This window comes from Balaenoptera borealis (assembly GCF_965194805.1).
Source record: "Balaenoptera borealis genome assembly, chromosome: 5".
Taxonomy (NCBI): domain Eukaryota; kingdom Metazoa; phylum Chordata; class Mammalia; order Artiodactyla; family Balaenopteridae; genus Balaenoptera; species Balaenoptera borealis.
In genome coordinates, this window is record NC_138862.1 from 15,069,054 (window position 1) to 15,087,618 (window position 18,565).

At 35.6% G+C, this 18,565-nt stretch overlaps 1 protein-coding gene across 1 annotated transcript; it reads left to right on the plus strand.

Annotated features, from left to right (window-relative positions):
• Nucleotides 1–408: 408 nt before the first annotated feature.
• LOC309629014 (keratin-associated protein 26-1-like) lies at nt 409–6,762 on the plus strand (the record flags this gene model as incomplete). Its single annotated transcript, XM_082392583.1, is given in 3 exon segments — nt 409–865; nt 868–871; nt 1,287–6,762. Coding segments are annotated over 3 exon segments (549 nt in total), but the record flags the coding sequence as incomplete, so codon positions are not given.
• Nucleotides 6,763–18,565: the final 11,803 nt, after the last annotated feature.

The following is an 18,565-nucleotide window of genomic DNA, read 5'->3' on the forward strand; positions in this document are numbered from 1 at the left end:
GATAATTTGCCATTGTTTTAAAGAAGTTCGTTACCACTCTTCAAGTCCATTTCAAGACAGGAGTTCTAAGAATGTTTATGTAGTGGCGGTTATAATTAGAAGAAGTAAATGACCTTTAAAATACCTGTTTAGGTTGGATACTTTAAGAAGCAGAGGTACTATGAAAATTCCGTCACACTGCTTTATAGATATACTTAATCAATGGAAGGCATTGCAAGGAGCACCCAGTGTTATGGGAGGTGGAGGCACCACTTCCTGGGCTATAATAGAGTTCTGATGCCATCTCAGGCAACAAGGAGGAAGAGAGTCTGTACAGAATCACCACCTTCTGTGGGTATTTCAGGGAGCAAGCCGAATGAGAAACTTGAAACACTCACTTCTTTCAAATCAACCGCTGCCTGCTCTTGAAATCTCACTGTGCCTTGGCACAACTACTGCTCTGGAAACTACAGCTTGGGAACCCTCAGAAATGCCCGTCATGTTCCTCCTCCCTCCTCCATTGCCCTCTGCTCTACGAATGTGAGCGGTGGGGATGTTCTCTGCTTGCCCAGCAGCTGTCAAGACCATACCTGGCTCCTGAACAATGGCCAAGAGACCTGCAGTGAACCTACCAGCTGCCAGCTGGCCAACTGTGAGCACAGCAACTGTGAAACTTCCAGCTGCCCTTCCTCTGGTTGCTATGTGCCCAGACCCTGCCAAGGCACCCGTTTTCTTCCTGCTTCTTCTTACATCTCTGGATCCTGCTTCCCAGTATGCTATAGACCTCTGAGCTATGTGTCTAGCAGCTGCCAACCCCCGAGCCTCCTCACTTATGGATGCCGCCCCTTGGGTTATTTGCCTGGTGGTCCTCATCCCCACAGCATTACCCACTGTAATGCTTTTCTCCCTTGATCCACTGAAATTGTCTTTTTATACATTTACCCTTTCTATTATCCCTGTCATCACTCAAGTTGGGTTGTGTTCCCCTTTGGTGAATACATACATTTCTTACTGCCATCTTGACTCCTATCTCCAGTGTCTTCTCTTTAGCTTGAATACTGTGTTTAGAGTTAATACTCCTAAAATTAATTTCATCATATGACTCTTACTCAAAAATGTCAGTAACTCTCTTTCGCCCACAGAGAATTGTCCAAACATTTGATTTGCCCTCCTCTACTTCTCAATAGAGATTCTGTATATTTGCTTCATGTCTCCAATTACTCCATATCTGCCCTCATTTCGTATCATCTCCTTGTTCACCCTACCCTTCCTCTCCTTTGGGATAATTCTTTTGGCATTGTGTCCAGCAGCCTCAGACCTCTGCGTCCTCTCTTCAGTGGATGTCAGCCTCTGACACATGTGTTTAGTACTTGCCATCCATCTTGCTCTGCCTGAGGAGGCCTGTAACTTCCTTATTCCAGCTAATAATCACGCTGAAGATCCAAGACAAAAATTTAAACTCCATGGACTTTTGCTTCTTTGTTCCTAGTATGTAGTGACTGCTTTTTCTTGATTTTCCTGTGCCTGATCTAATGAAAGCTGTTCCTTTCACATTTCTATCTTTTCTTTCATCTCTCCTTACCATAAAATTATTTGGTTTAGAATGTTATTCAATGTCGCTCAGGTGTGGGAAGAATTTATCCGGTTTGGGTTGTAATAAATGACTTTAAGTCAGAACTAAGAATCTGGTTCTTCAGTTTGTCTTTCATTATTTTAACACACACATGGCCAACCTCAACTCCCTGCAGAAGTAGCTAGGACATGGTACACTCAACCATATGTTTTTATCTCACAGTAGGGGAATAGCCTGATGTTTTATTCCTCAAGCTGATTTATAGATCTCTGATATCTCTGATCCTACATACTTAAGTGACCCAAAAAGCCCTTGGTGGAAGTTATATTGAAAAGACAAGATTAAGAATGATCTCCTTATCTTTCTCTTCCAGTGGACATACTTCGACCAGAATGTCCTTTCTGATTGCAAACTGAATCATATTTCACTCTTGCTTAAGTCTTTGATGGCTTCTTATGATCTATTCCTATAAAATGAAAATACAGACCCCTTATCATGACATCTGTTTTTTTTTTTTTTTCATTGTCTTTCTCCCTCCCACTTCTTTGGCTTCATCTTCTCAGTATTGCAAATTCTAAGCTCCTATGATTCTACTTACACATAGTTCCCCAAACATGTTGCTCTTTATAAGCATCCACCCTTTTGCATGCCATCATCAAGACCAGGATGAACTTCTGATCTATCTATCCTGAAGACTCATAGTCACTTTTAAAAACACAGCCCAACTTTATTAAACTGTTAATTTATTCAGTAAAATTTTTATTACTTACTTACTACATCCCAAGCCATCCTGTGATAGGCACAAGAGATACAGAGGTGAATAAGACAAACTTGAACTCAGTATTTACCAGAAGTCACACACTATGGGACATATCTGTATTAAAGGTACAATTTTTTCCTCATTCAACATAAAATGTGTAGGGGTATATATTTCAAAAAATGAAGTAAGGGACTTCCCTGGTGGTCCAGTGGTTAAGACTCCTTGCTTCCAATGCAGGGGGTGCAGGTTCAATCCCTGGTCAGGGAACTAAGATCCTACATGCCGTGGGGCATAGCCAAAAATAAATAAATAAATAAACAAACAAAACCAAAAAAAGTGCTGCTTTATCAGCAAACAGAAATAGAATTTTAATAAATAAATAAATAAAATAAAACTAAAGTGCAAAGACATGAATGTTCACCTTTTTGAGGAACTGTAATATTTAGGAACTTTGTCAGTGTGCAAGAAAGACAATGTTCTCTAGATGTTAACTAGTGGTTGTTCCCTTTAAAGAAGGCATGTGCCTCTGGTTCTCGGAACCCATCTCTACTTAATGGATCTTCTGACATGGAAGCTGAATGTTGGTTTCTCTTACCACAGTGTTCATGCTACTGTTTCAAAACCCATTCTAGTTCATTATTTTGCCTTACTTGCCTGGCTCTCCTAGATATTTTGAGTTTGTGACATCTGTACCCTTTATTTTTTGAAGCTTTTCCCAGGCCCTCTCCTTGCCCCTTACCCTAATGAGTAAATCACACCTTGACTTAGCTTTCCTTTTATCTCAGACATATTTCTGTTGCTGATCTTGTTGGACTGATTATTTTTTAAAATAATTTTAAATGAGATTTTAGTTGAAATGTGACATATATATGAATTTGTACACAAATCATTACTTCACAGATGTAGCCTTTATTCTGACCTCTAACCCATATATTAGTTTTGCCTGTTTTTGAACTTTAAAATGAAATTATATAGTATCTACCAATTTGTCTTGGGCTTCTTTATTAAATATTGTGTTTGTGTGATTCTTCCATGCTATTAAACATACCAGTAGTCTGTTTATTTTCCTTTATGTATAATATTCAAGGTACTAAAACACCAAACTGTATTTATTCATTCTGCTGTTGCTGATCAGAAGGGCTGTTTCAAGCTTGGATCTGTTAGAAATAATGTATAAAATACTATTTTATTCTTGTACATATCTTTTGATATACAAATGGAGATATTTCTATTGGGTAATATATTTAGGAGTAAAGTTGACAAATTGTAGGAAACGTGCCTGTTCAGCTTTATTTTATACCATGACAAAGTTATGCCCTGTAGTTATACCAATATTGATTTCTACTCTCAAAAGCATAAGAATTCCAGTTGCTTTACATCCTCATCCATATTTATAATTGATAGTTCTTTTAAGTTTAGCCATTCTAGTGAGTATGTAGTTATAACAAATAGTGGTTTTATTTTGAATTTCTCTGATGATTCATCAGGTTGAGAACATTTTTAAAATGCTTCTGGCCATTTGAATATTATTTGTGTGTGTGCATGTGTGTGTGTGTGTGTGTGTGTGTGTGTGTAGTAGAGATTCAGGTCCTTAGCTCATGGTTTTAGTTGTTTGTCTGTTTTTAGGATGCGAAGAGTTTTTCATGTAGTCCATATATTAGGTCTTTGTTGGAGATATATATATTTAATATCTTCTCCCATATCACTGCCTGCCTTTTCACTTAATCATGCCTTTAGACTGGTACAAGTTCCTTACTTTAAGTTAGTCCAATTTATCAATCTTTTATTTATGGTTAGTACTTTTTTGTCCTTATTAAGAAAATTAATGAAGATACTGTATGATAACTTTAGAAAATGTTTTTGTTTTCCTTTCAACATTTAAATATACCATCAATGTGAAATTGATGTGTGTTTTTGTGTGTGTGTGTCTTATGGGCCAAAATTGCAGTTGATCCAGCACCATCTCCTAAAAACCTGCTCCATTTTCTACTGCAGTTCAATGCCCTTGGTACATAAATCAAGTATCTATATATGGGTGTGTCAATATCTAGACTGTTTATTCTGTTCTATTCACTATTTGTCTATTTTTACATCAATGTCATGCTTAATTTTTCATTGTTTTATTTGTATTTCTGAACTCTTCTCCAGAATTTGAGCTCTTTGAAGGTTCCTTTTGGTCAATATATGACTAGGCTTTCTGTAAAGGTTTGTTGATTTGAGTTTAAATAAATTATGTTTTGGGTCAGATGGTAGTGAAATCTAGGGAAAGTGGTATTTAGATTTAGGATAGTACTGATGAGAAATTCTACATGTTGTATTTTTTTTCCATTTGGAGTTTTATTCTGTGTGGGTGGAGACAAATATTCACTTCTCATCTCCCCATAATTCAAAATTCTAAGAGCTGGATAATTAAGGGACATTTTATATCCAATATTCCATGACTAGATAGGACTTGCTGATAGTTACACATTAGCCCACATGTGATAATTTTGTGTTGCCAGCTGTGGGTCATGTTTCTTATTTAATTAATTTAATTACTTTAATATCTGGCAAGGTAGTGATAATTGTTCCTAATTTAGCCAAGATCACACAGATTGTAAATTACTGATCTGAGATTTATTTCCAAGTTTTCTCAAAGCGTATGTTTCTCTAGTAAGCTACATTATGATTACAGTACAAAATTTTGTTTACTTTAGCCAACTAATTCCAGAGCAATATATTGATATTAGCTGATATTTATTGACTTCTAGCTTCATAGATATATTTCCTCTGGCTAAAATAAGTGGAGGATAGGTATATAAGCTCTTTTTTCCACAAAAAATTAAAAATTCTTTATTAACGTCTAAGCACCAATGTGTTGATTGTGATTAACCCTCTGGGTATAGTTATCTTTAAACTGGATATCAGAGGATTACCTTCCTTCTGTCAAACCATGAACTCAAATAATATATTGTCCTTCTTTAATGAACTCCAATCAACACAGCACTTTGGGTCTCCATCAAAACCAAGCATGAAGCATTGTCCCTGGAGTTCAAAATCAGAGAGAATCATCTTTTCCTTATCTTGCCTAAGATAGACTGAAGAAAATTAAATATTTACACTTGAATAATAATTAGGTTAGGCTTTAAAGCAGTACACATAAGGAAAAAAATGTAGGGTTAGTCTAACAGATTGTTCAGATATTTTGAGCTGAGATTTTGGAATCTGAGACTTTACTCAAAGCTTAATTCTGAATAATCATTTCTCAACATAGAGAGTAGTTTCTTTCTTCTCCACTGAGACATAATTTTTCTTAGGAACATTTTTTAAAAATTAGAGAAGGTGAAGCCATTGGGGGTGACTCTTAAGGAATGTATGGACTTCCAGTTTCAGCTCCAACATGTAAAGAGCTTAGAAGTCATCCCTTCTGTCTAAAACAAGAAAAAGTTGAACAACTTGAAAATCAGTGAGTTTTCCTGAAATCATCAGAGAGCTGAAGGAAATTATATATGTCAGAAGCTCAGTTCCTCATAAAGAAAGGATGAACAGTGGAGATAATCTCTTTAATTTTCCTTATTCTTAATTGATCCAAAAGAAATGTATGCAGTAGCATGACTACTTAATCATTGTTCTTTTCATCATTTAAATTATTCAACCAGTCTCTTGCTTTGTTTTTTTAATATATAGTCCCTGAAATGATTGAAAAAATCTATTTAAATAAAATAACTGTTTCAAATTAACAACTCAATATTTCAGTGTATCATTTGATTAATACATTTGCATCACTTGAAGTCACTTCAGTGTGCATAATCGTTCAGTAAATAATAAGGAATTTCTATTACATGCCAACTTCTGTAAAGGGTGATGGAGATGCAGTGATAAACAAGACAGATACTATCCCTTCCTTTATGGAGGTTACACATTATCTGGGGGAGTAACAGAAAATAAGAGTAAACACTGATAAAGATATGGTACTATTAGAGTGAATAAGGTAGTATAAAGGGAGTGAAATGGTATTATAAATGGAGGGGGCAGCTACTTTCAGCAAAGTCAGAGGCATTTTGTCTTTTAAAGAATGACACATGAATTGTAACTAGAAGGATTAGGAGAGCATCCTGTGATAAACTGAAGCAGGTGTGTTCTAGGCAGGGAGAACAAGATCAAAAGCACAAACTTGGAGAGTATTCAGGACAGGAGGCTGGTGTGAATGGAGGGTAGTGAGTGATTTGAGAGTAGTACCAGAATCGACCAATATATTCAATGTATTAGACACTTTTGCCAACAACAGGGCCATCAAATCTCTCAGGTATGTTTAAAATGTATTTAACAAGCATTCGTTGTTTTCCAAAAACAGGGTAAACACAGCCAGATGGGCATCCAATTAGAGATGAATATTTCATCTATACTTATCATGAATCATAGCATCTTGCTGAGACAGTAAGACTCAAAGTTCTTCATATTACATAAGAAAGACTGATTCTCTCACAAGACGATCTTTTTTTAAAATTAATTTTTATTGGAGTATAGTTGATTTACCATGTTGTGTTAGTTTCTGCTGTACAGCAAAGTGAATCAGTTATACATGTATATATATCCTCTTTTCTTAGATTATTTTCCCATACAGGTCTTTACAGTAGAGTTCCCTGTGCTATATAGCAGGTCCTTATTAGTTATCTATTATTAGTTATCTATTTTATATATAGTATATATATATACTATATTTATCTATCTATCTATTATTAGTTATCTGTTTTATATATAGTAGTGTGTATATGTCAATCCCAATCTCCCAACTTATCCCTCCCCTTTTCCCCCTTGGTAACCATAAGTTTGTTTTCTACATCTGTGACTCTATTTCTGTTTTGTAAATAAGTTTATTTGTACCATTTTTTTAGATTCCACATATAAGTGATAACATATATTTGTCTTTCTCTGTCTGACTTACTTCACTCAGTATGACAATCTCAAGGTCCATCCATGTTGCTGCAAATGGCATTATTTCATTCTTTTTTATGACTAAGTAATATTCCATTGTATATATGTACCACATCTTCTTTATCCATTCATCTCTCAATGGACATTTAGGTTGCTTCCATGTCCAGGAAGACAATCTTTAAAAATAATTTGCAACCATAAATATTAGTATTTGTTAATCAGTCATTAATCTAGTGTTTCATTGGAGTAACTCTAGGTTGACCTAAGATTTTGTAGGGTACACACCACTGAGGAGGAGAAGCAGGAAATCCAGTAAGAAATTTTGCTTTGTGAAATGCCAGCAGCCATGCAGGGATGAGCAACAGTATTCTCCTCTAGATGTTTTAACATCATCTATTACTTCTATTCATGCATTTGTTTCACCAGATGAATAAAAATAGAACAGCAGAGTTTGAACTTTCAGATAGTTCCTTTGTAGCTATTAGGTGACAGAGAATATATAATGTGTGTAACTCTCAAACCAATAAAAACAAGAAGCATAGCAAATTTGAGATTATAGTACAAGATATGGAAGTGCCCTTCCTAGCCAAGTAAGGAAATGTAGTTATTTTTCTCTTGCAATGTCCAGTATCTTACAAATTTGGTTATTGACCTTCCGTAGAAAGCTACTTAACCAATATCTTAACAAACACCTTGCTCATCTTTTGAAGGTTAACGAATCACAAAAAGTATATACTGAGATGTGAAAGTAACCCTAATTGTAAGCTTCAAAACAAATATTTAAAAGAAAACATTCTTAATTCTGTAACTTTTCTGACGGCGCTTAAATATTTGCTTAACATTTTTCAACGTCCAAGGACTTTTCTTCTCTCAAATTATTTGGATATTTCTGCTCCTTTTTACTGTGTGCATTACTTTTTTGTATAGAAAATTGCTCAGCATATTTTAATGCACTCTTTTGTCATTTCTTATGTCATTATTGCTAATATGTTCACCATGATCATTTTTCTATTTTTGGTTGTGTATATAGATTCTCAAATTTTAGGTTGTACATTGAGAGGAAAGCAGGTTGTTTTACCTCCTACTTATCTAGCTTGTGCTGGGAAATATCTAAAAATGAAAACTAAAAATCTACTTACAAAATACATGAGGTTATTGGTACTCTGAAGTATCTAGCAATGGCCTTTTAAAATAGGATTAATTAGGAAAAATCCTGTGGGTAGTGAAAGCATCCATGTCCTATGCATACTCTAACATTTTCGTATTGTGGAAAATAGTGACTTTTTCCAAGTGGGTGAGTGCCCTTTGTGTGACATCTGGGCCTCCAGGATGTCATGAGAAGACAGTTTACTGCCCATGAGGAACCTACATAATTGTCACATGTAAAACATGCTGCTAGTGAGAGGCTGTAGGATGAACTTACAGAAAAGCTTCCAAGTTCATATTCCAACAAGGGTGGATGAAGAACAGCACTTCTGTATAGACAGAATAGTGTCAAACATGTCACTTTGATAAAGGTCCCTCACTTGAATCCAGAGAAGCAATGCTGCAAATTGGACATTTGGTATATAGATCTGTCAATCAGATGCTAGAATTTTTCAGTATTAGAAAAGTAATCCAAACAAACTTTATATAGTAATTTAAGCTAACCTTAGGATCATTAAACTCTGTGGTCCCTCAAAAAATTTAATCTTAACTCAGAAAATTTCTTAAAGTCCCATGTAAATTCATCTAAATGTGAATTTAATAATAAGCACCATATCATTATTTAATGCCTTATTGCAGAACATACGATAGTGCCAAGCATTTAAAAATTTACCTGTGAACGAATGTGATATTGAACACATGACGTTTTGCTTTCTTAATTACAGCCATGCTGACCAGCTCTATCACAATGTGTATGTCAAATTACTTAGCAAAACGTAACGTATTTTTTGAACAGAAACTGTTACATTCAAATGATCCTATGAAATAGGCCCACATGAAAATTTAGAACAATAGAAAATTAAATTATAGGAGCTCATACTTCCATATGCACAAGTCTCAGTTATCATTTTTGAAGCATTTGTTCGACTTTAATCAGCTCATTTTAGACATGAACCTATAAAGTTTCTTAACTCACAGTGAGTACTGGATCACAGGTGTCTTAGCTTTGTATTTCTTCTACAATTGTCTTATATTCTCATCTAAAATTCAGACACATTACTATTCTCTGGAAAAAAAATCTCAAAATAATATATTTTATTCTTTGAATATTTTCATCTTTTGGCAATTATTTAGAAATTAAAGGAAGGGTTATAAGGATTGCACTATAGGATATATTTAAGTGAGCAGAATCGACCATAGACTAGGTTTTCTTCTGAATACAAACCGGAGCTTTATTGAAAACTGTTAAAATCCTTTTATTTCTATGACAAAGAAATTGAGTTTACTTAATAAGGCATCTTGCATAGAACCTTCAGAGGAACAATTTAGCTTTATCTATGCACTTAAGGTCAATGGTTTCAGAGGCAAATTGAGAGGACACAAAAAATATTTTGCTGCTTCTCTTTCTATTTTTTTTTAAATTCCGTATGTGAGTACAAACCACCTTTGTTTCCGAATATAAATAGACCATTGTCAGATCTAACTACACAGTAGAAAAGAAAGATTACACAAAGAAATATTATGTGGCTTACACATAACACATTGCCTGTTCCTGTTTTTGCTAACAGCAGTTGTATTGATGAGTCCTCATTCTCCATTAAAACAGAAGCGTACTTTCCATTATCTTTATGGAATTCTTATTGGTTGATAAATATCTGGTATCGCCAAGTCAGCATGAGCTGCATCTCTGGAGGTGATGATGGCCTGCAAGATATATCTATAATACAAATTTATGAATTGATTACAGAACTTTCTCAATTGCAGGGTGAAAAGACTGCTATATTTTAAAGCATACTTGATGTCTTGTTTCTTGTAGAAAACCCTAGTCTCTCTTACTTTATTTATTATTAGGTTAAAGCAGTGCAGTACACACAGTGCTTCTGTTTTCTTTCTAGTGGTGTGGGGAGAGGGTGGAAAAGAAGAAAGACAAAGATGGGGTGGCTTGAAAGGGAAAAAAAAGGTTGCCCAGCGATAGAATCTGAAACTATGTTGATGAAATACAACTTCATATCTTTGCTTCAAATTGTATCTCCAAATGCATTCATTCAACATCATGTATTCAATAAATATCTTTGAGTTGTTATTATATGAAGGACACTATTCTAGGTGCTGACCACAATTTATTTGCTTGGGTGCCTTTACTACTGAATCTTCTCTGTCTAAACAGGAAGTTTAGTTACCACGTGAATGCTTTGGCATCTGGAAGCAAAACTCAAATAAAGCTTAAATCTGATGTGTTACTCTGCAAACTATCCACCAAATGTCAAAGAAATTTGATATGTGTTTGGTGTTGGGGAGTATTTTCCAAAAAAGATGAAATTTGCCGAAAGTTGCATGAAAGCTTTCACTGGCAATGGACGCCTTTCAATGGAAAAGAGTTTCTGTCTTAAGAACCTCTGGAATGCAATGAGATTGTTTTTATTTAATGTAAGCACAGCTAATCAGTGACTTTGAGAATTGGTGGATGCCTAGGGGATTTTCCTGACCAGTGGATCCCTGACCAGGCTTTGTAGAGACATCTGCAAGGTAAATCAGGTTCTTGGGTCCAATTACAACTCTCTGAATATAAGCCTCTAACTGGTAAGTCCAATAATCTGCTTTATTTTTTTCCCTAAAAGCTCACCATATTTTCAAAGCAAAGTTTTGTTTGGCAATAAACAATCTAAACTATCCTTTCTAGATGCTTATGTTTTTCTGGGTTCTTAGAATAAGATCTCATGTTATGAAATATGCTTAACAAATGATAGTAAAATTAACAATCAAGATCGAAAAACTAGGAAGATGAACAAATAATTAAATATACCAAAATAGGAAATCTCACCAGTCATCTAAAAATGCATATTAGATTAATAATAAAATGTTATTTCCCATGTCAAATTGGCAAAAATAAATAATGGTAGCAATTCCAAAGGTACTGAGGTTTTGGTGCCTCAGATACTCATTTTATTAGAAGTGTGAATTTGGAAACATGTATCAAAAGCCTTTAAAATATAGTGTGGGGACTTCCCTGGTGGTGCAGTGGTTAAGAATCCACCTGCCAATGCAGGGGACACTGGTTCAAGTCCTTGTCCGGGAAGATCCCACATGCCGCGGAGCAACTAAGCCCTTGCGCCACAGCTACTGAACCTGCGCTCTAGAGCCCGCGAGCCACAACTACTGAGCCCGCGCACCTAGAGCCCGTGCTCTGCAACAAGAGAAGCCACTGTAATGAGAAATCTGTGCACCGCAATGAAGAGAAGCCCCTGCTCACCGCAACTAGAGAAAGCCCGCACACAGCAACGAAGACCCAACACAGCTAAAAATAAATAAAATAAATAAATTTATTTAAAAAAATATATAGTGTGATGTAAGTTAGAATATTTTTATGAAATAATAAACTAAACAGGAGTAAAGCAGAAAGATGAGCAGCCTCCAAACAAATCTTCGTGAATTCACCAGTTGTCATGGGGATCTATGAAAATATTTGCAAAATCTTTCAGGGTTTTGGAAAAATCTTTACCTCAGGCAGTAAGTATTCCAATTAATTTGAATTTTACATGCCAGATTTTTCAAATGGGAGGATTTACATGTGGATATAATCTGGATATAATTTTAGAATACGTGCAACAGTTTATTTTAGAGTTTAATTTACAAAATGCCATCATATTGTGTATATTTATATATATTTTTAAAATTACTTATTTATTTATTTATTTATTTATGGCTGTGTTGGGTCTCTGTTTCTGTGCGAGGGCTTTCTCTAGTTGTGGCAAGCGGGGGCCACTCTTCATCACCGTGCACGGGCCTCTCACTATCGCGGCCTCTCTTGTTGCGGAACACAGGCTCCAGGCGCGCAGGCTCAGTAATTGTGGCTCATGGGCCCAGCTGCTCCGCGGCATGTGGGATCCTCCCAGACCAGGGCCTGAACCCGTGTCCCCTGCACTGGCAGGCAGATTCTCAACCACTGCACCACCAGGGAAGCCCACACATTGTGTATATTTTTCTCATTTTGCTGACAACCAGAATTGTGAAAACTTCAAGGATGAGAAGTCATTCTTGCTTCGGGAGCCACTAGCCTATTCTTTGTTGTTTGTTTATGGATAAGAACACTTACTATGCTCTCCCTCCCTTCTTGCACCATATCCTGGAGAAGGAATTCCATGTCAGCTATTTATAACCCTCACACTTTGCTGGAAGTAATCAGAATGAGGGTAATATCTGGGACAGGAGTGTTTGAAAATACAAGTAAAACTTTATGAGAAGATTAGAGGGTATTTTCACTGGCATCTGAACAACTACTAATAAAATGCTATCAAGTAAAAAATCTGCAAGACAAGAAATGAGTATGTGTATGGAACTCCTGGAAAGCAGTAGGGGTACATAGAAAATTTACTTAGAAGGAGACAATCACATTTGAGGAAATTTCTATAACTCTTCTGAAACTCAGTCTGTTAACTTCATGTCTTTCAATAACTGCCGCTCTGGAAATGATAACACTGTTCTTTTGGGAGTCATTGCTGTACTCCTTTTTTCTTATCTGTTGTGCTCTGCTCTGGAAGAGTGATCTGTGGAGGTGCCCTCTGCTTAATCAGTAGCTGTCAACCTGGCTCCTGGACTACTGCCCAGAGCCCTGTGGTGAGCCAACCAGCTGCCAACCAGCCAAATGCGGGCCCAGCAACTGTGAAATCTCTTGATAGCTTTCCGCTGACTGCCATGTTTCTAGACCTGCAGAAACTGACTTTGCTCCTGCTGCTTCCTGTGTGTCTAGTACAGGCCACCCACCAACCTACACCCGATGCCCAAATTGCCCAAGGTTAACAGCTGCCACTGCCTCACCTACCTCTTCTTTGTCTGCTAGCTCTTCAAGTATATGTCTGGTTGTGGTGTTCCTTTGGTCTATGACTCCTGTTGTTGCAATCATTGACTAGGTACATAGCAGTGTTCAACCACTAGGCTTATTGTCCAGTCTCTTTAGACCTCTGATCTATGAATCTGGTAATTTCTGATGCTTGTGTCCGCTCTGGAGCACCTGGTATTATTTATCTTCCAGTAAGTTTGGTTAAGCACAATCAATATTAGGATTGGGATTTCTTGCTAAAAATGTCTCTCCATCTACCATCTATCACTTCTTACAGAAATGTTCCAAAGACAGATAGATAGGAAAATAGGTAGAGATAGATGATAGATAGATAGATAGATAGATAAATTTTTTTATACTAGTTGTTTCAAGATGTTCCTGGACAGCACAGTCTTTAACTTGTTTTTTGTTCACGTGTCTTCCAGAATGTGAGAAAATAGTTGCTTTAACTCCTAGTAAATATGTTTTTTCAGGTGCTGTAAATAAGACTTTTGTTAACATTCATTAGTTTATTATAGTGAATTTATGGTATGTTTAATTAATGAGAGGGCTCTGTCCACTTGATAAAGAATGGCAAATGTAACCTGAATGATTTTTGACTTCTTCATTGATTCGTTAAGCAAGTATTTATTAAATTTCAAAATTGTGCCAAGTACCATGTTGTAACAGTTTCTTTGGATCCTTCTGGATGTTGGTATCCTAAGGTTTTTTTTTTTTTTAATTTTATCATTTATAAACTATTCTGATTAAAACCACTCTCAGGCCCTGATTCTGAGGCTCTCATGGGCATAGGACTAGAAGGGAGTAAACATCATTCAGTGGTGACTCCCAGGCTACCAGTGAGTAGGACAGTACTTGGAGTTTATTCTACCTTATCATGGCTCTCAAGGATGTCAGGTAATTAAATTTGTGCAATCTTGTTTAGTCTTCAAGTAGCCACTATAATTAAAAACATAAAACCTGCTAAGTACACATGGTGGGAGCGGTGTAGGTGTGGAAGAGCGGTCAGTGATTGTTGAGTAAAATGTATGTGTAAGTCCCTCATAATGAATCAGTGTGTGTTGGAATTCCATCAACTCTTCTGCAACTGAGAAGAATATGCTAAAGTTTTTTTCAAAATGATATTTTAAAAATATTAACTGTACCAATTACTGAAAAGTGTGCACTCTGGGAGTTTAAATAGAAATACAATTTGACAGAGGAGTAAACATATTGTGTATAGATGGTTCAATTGTTCTCAGTGTTTTTTCAGTAGTACTGGTAAATTAGTCACATGAATTGGTACAGAATAATGTCACAAGAGTCTCATTTAGGCTTTCCAGTAATATATTGGTTTTCTATAATCAGCTAAAAAGCAGAAAACCATGTGTTTTTTGAAGTAATAGCTTCCAAAACTTATGAAGACATTGACGTATATCTACCAATGGTGCATTTACATCTACTGTCTATTCATCACACATAGAGCCACTAAATTGTCACAAGTGTTAAATTCTTCTTTGCTTGGATACTGTATGGTGGTATGTTGGAAGCTTAATAAAAAGGATTTTCACCATGGAGACCACTGGATTTGCTTCATTTCCTGAGGAAAAAACTATAAGAAAAGCCATAATCAATTGTCCTGTTCTTATTAGTAGAGGGTTGGTAGATTATATATGGGGGATTCACTTAGGAAAGTATATTATAATTATTGATTTTTCAGACTACAATGGTGCTATTTAGCATCCAAAAATGGTATAGTAACATATTTTTTTTTTTGTCTTTGACCATAATCAAAGGAAAAACAAAACAAACATTTTCATGATGGGGGAGATGTCACAAGAGCTGGCTTATAGACTCAGCTCCTTTTCTTAATAATTCTGTGACATGGATACATTGTGTAGATTTTTAAAAATATTTTATTTATGGATTTATTTATCTGGCTGTGTCAGGTCTTTAGTTTTGGCACGTGAGATCTTCGGTGTGGCACACAGGCTCTCTAGTTGTAGCACGCGGGCTCTAGAGTGCATGGGCTTAGTTGTCTCATGGCATGCGGGATCTTAGTTCCCCAACCAGGGCTCAAATCCACATTCCTTGCATTGGAAGGTGTATTCTTAACCACTGGACCACCAGGAAGTCCCTTGAGTGATTTTAAAATTTATCTTTTGATGAGGAAATCAAATCTTCCTGCCTCAGAAAACTGCTACAAAAATTAAAAGAGATAAATAGGATGAAGTGTTTTAGAATGATACCTGAATGGTACCAATATGTAAGTTATTAAATAGTAGCTTATTTGACAAAAGAAGTTAAATCCCAATAGCCTGTGGTATAAACTGATGAAGACATGAAATAAACAAATCTCTTTAATTTTTGAGTAGTAAATAATTTAGCTTGTAGTTTGCATTTTAAATAGATATTTTATTTTAGAATTGTTTTAGATTCACAGAAAACTTATAAAGGTGATACAGAGAGTTCTATATACTCCACACCTAGTTTCCCACACCAAGTTTAATAACAACTTGCAATGGTATTTGCATTTGTCACAATTAATGAACTTATCATTATGATCTAAAATCCATACTCTGTTCAGACTTCCTTAGTTTTACCTAAAATCCTTTTTATGTTCCTGGTTCCCATTCAGGATGTCACATTATATTTAGTCATCATGTCTCCTTAGGCTACTCTTGGCTGTGACGGTTTCTCAAATTTTTCTTGTTTTTGATTCCTTTGAGAATTCTGAGGAGGACTGCTCAGAACGTTGTAGAATGTCCTCAATTTGAATTTGCCTGATACTTTTCTCAGGATTAGACTGGGTTTATGGGTTTTAAGGAGAAACACCACAGAAGTCAAGTTCCGTATTGAGAGTACATACAATCAACATGACATCATTGTTGATATCAACCTTGATTGCTTGGCAGAGGGAGTGTTTGTCAGGATTCTCTTCTGTAAAGTATTTGTTTTTCCTCTTTGTCCATAACTGTGCTCTTTGAAAGGAAGTCACTGTGTGTAGTTCTTACTTAAGTGGACGTGATGCTCCACTTCTTCAAGGGAGAAAGATTTACATACATTATTTGGAATCCTTCCACATAGGAGATTTCTTAACTCTTCCCTATTTGTAATGATTTATTTATATCAGTGTAGACACATGGCTATGTATTTTATACTTTGGAATATAATCTAATATTATATTATTTAGTTTGTTGTTTGAATTGTTCCAGTATTGATTATTAAGAGTTCTTTCAGTTGGCTCCTGTGTCTCTTTGACATATCCTCATAATTGTTTAGTTTTTACCTTTGTTTTTGAGAATTTTTTACTTCCTAGCATGAGAAAATGCACCAGGTCCATCTTGTATATTACTTTTGGGGGATATATGTACATTCCACATGAGCACGTTATGTTTTAACTTTGCAGGCTCATTGGGTATTTGGTCTTAGAGAGGTGTTGCTTAGGTAAGCTTCATCAAGATATTCCTAATAATAAACTTATGCTTATATCATAACTGCTTACCAGTTTTTGATGCCTGATATGATATCATGTTTGATATATTAAATAGAAACTATTATGGAAAAGAAGAGAAAAAAATTTCAAGAACATAAATGATCACATAATGCATATATATACTTACACTCTCAATATCATTCTGTTTTGTATTAACAGGGAATTAAATATTTGTTAGCTGAAAAGCTACATTCTTTTCAGATTCAAGGGATACTTGACAGAGTATTGCTACTTGTTTTACTTGAAAAACAAAAGAAAAGAAACTGCTTAAGAGTGAATATATGTGTGTGTGTGTGTGTGTGTGTGTGTGTGTATGTGTGTAATCTCCATTCCGTGGATAAAAGTTAAAGAAGTGGGACTTTAGTCTAAAGGGGGAATCTGAGTTAGTTTTTTTTTTCATGGAATGTATCCTGAGAAATTGTTCTTTATGCTCAAAATGACCATATGTGGGAAAAGAATGGCTTAAGATTAAACAGGAATGGTGATTGTTAGACATAAATAAGATTTTTACAGAAAAAAGAATATCACTATAATAGGTTACAAAGTATGAGATCTGTATGTAAATATATTCAAAAAGAAGGTAAACTGATTTTTTTTTTTTAGTGTGTTTATTAGATGTTTATCTATATGAAAGCAGAGGTTCAAAAGAGGTGGTTTGGACTTTTGCTACCAACCAAGATGTAATAACAGGGACAGGATTTATTCTTCCACTTGAAGTAATCATAGTACTGGGCAACATATTTGAAACATGGATTTTCAGGACACTGGAAGATAGGCAAAGAAGTGCATGAGGAGAGAATGAATGATAGAGAAGAGAGAGATGAACAGAAAGAGATTTCCAGAGATCGGCACCAGGTCCACCAAAGCCTTACTCAGAACCTTACTCAACAGTACATGCACGTGAGAAAACTACACTAAATTGCCAAACTCTTCCACCTGAAAGAACTAATGGAGAAATATTCAGAGCTCACAGAAGGCTGTGAATAGTTTGTCCTCATACCAGACATAGTAGAAAACTGGTGAAGAACTCAGAGGGGTTTTCCCGTGGTGCTAGGAGAAAAGTAGCCTTACATTAAACCATGCTTTAGTCCCACGTGCTTAAAAGCAAGATCCAAAAAGATGAAACTATTTCCACATAACTTAACTCTGGCCCAGAACAAAGCTCAAGTGGATTTATAATAATACAAAAATATGCAACTCACAGAAAGTGAAATCGTAATATCTGGCATCCAATCAAAAATTACCAGGCATTCAAAGAAGCAGTAAAATAAGACCTATAGTAAAGGAGAAAAATCAATCAATCAAAACTAACTCACACATGATCCAGATGCTAGAATTTTTAGACAAGGACATTAAAAACGGGTGGTATACCTGTATTCCATATATTTCAGAAGCTAGAGGAAAGATCGTTCTTATTAAATAGAGAAATGAAAGATAGAAATAAAATGGAGATGAAAACTATAATACCTGAGGTAGAAAATACATGAACAGATTAGACACTATCAAAGAAACCATTAATATATTTCAAGACATGGCAGTAGGAACTATCCAGAATGAAACACAGAGAAAAAATACTGAATAAAATGAACAAACAGGGTGATTTATCAGGGTCTCTCTTACCTTTACAAATTCATAACATGAAATACAGATAGAGCCATAGTAAAGTACAGAATTTTGTCATCTCTCACATGTGGCTATAATTGACTCTAATCCTTGCCATTTCCATAACCTTTGAAAATCCTGTACCATCCTGCTATTTCTATAATTCCCTGGAGATTGTAGCCCTGCTGCTTACTGCTGCTATTGTCACTAGTTCACTAATTATCCACCCAGAAAATATACACAGCCCGTCTCTACTTTCCAAAAGAAATAAACAAATAA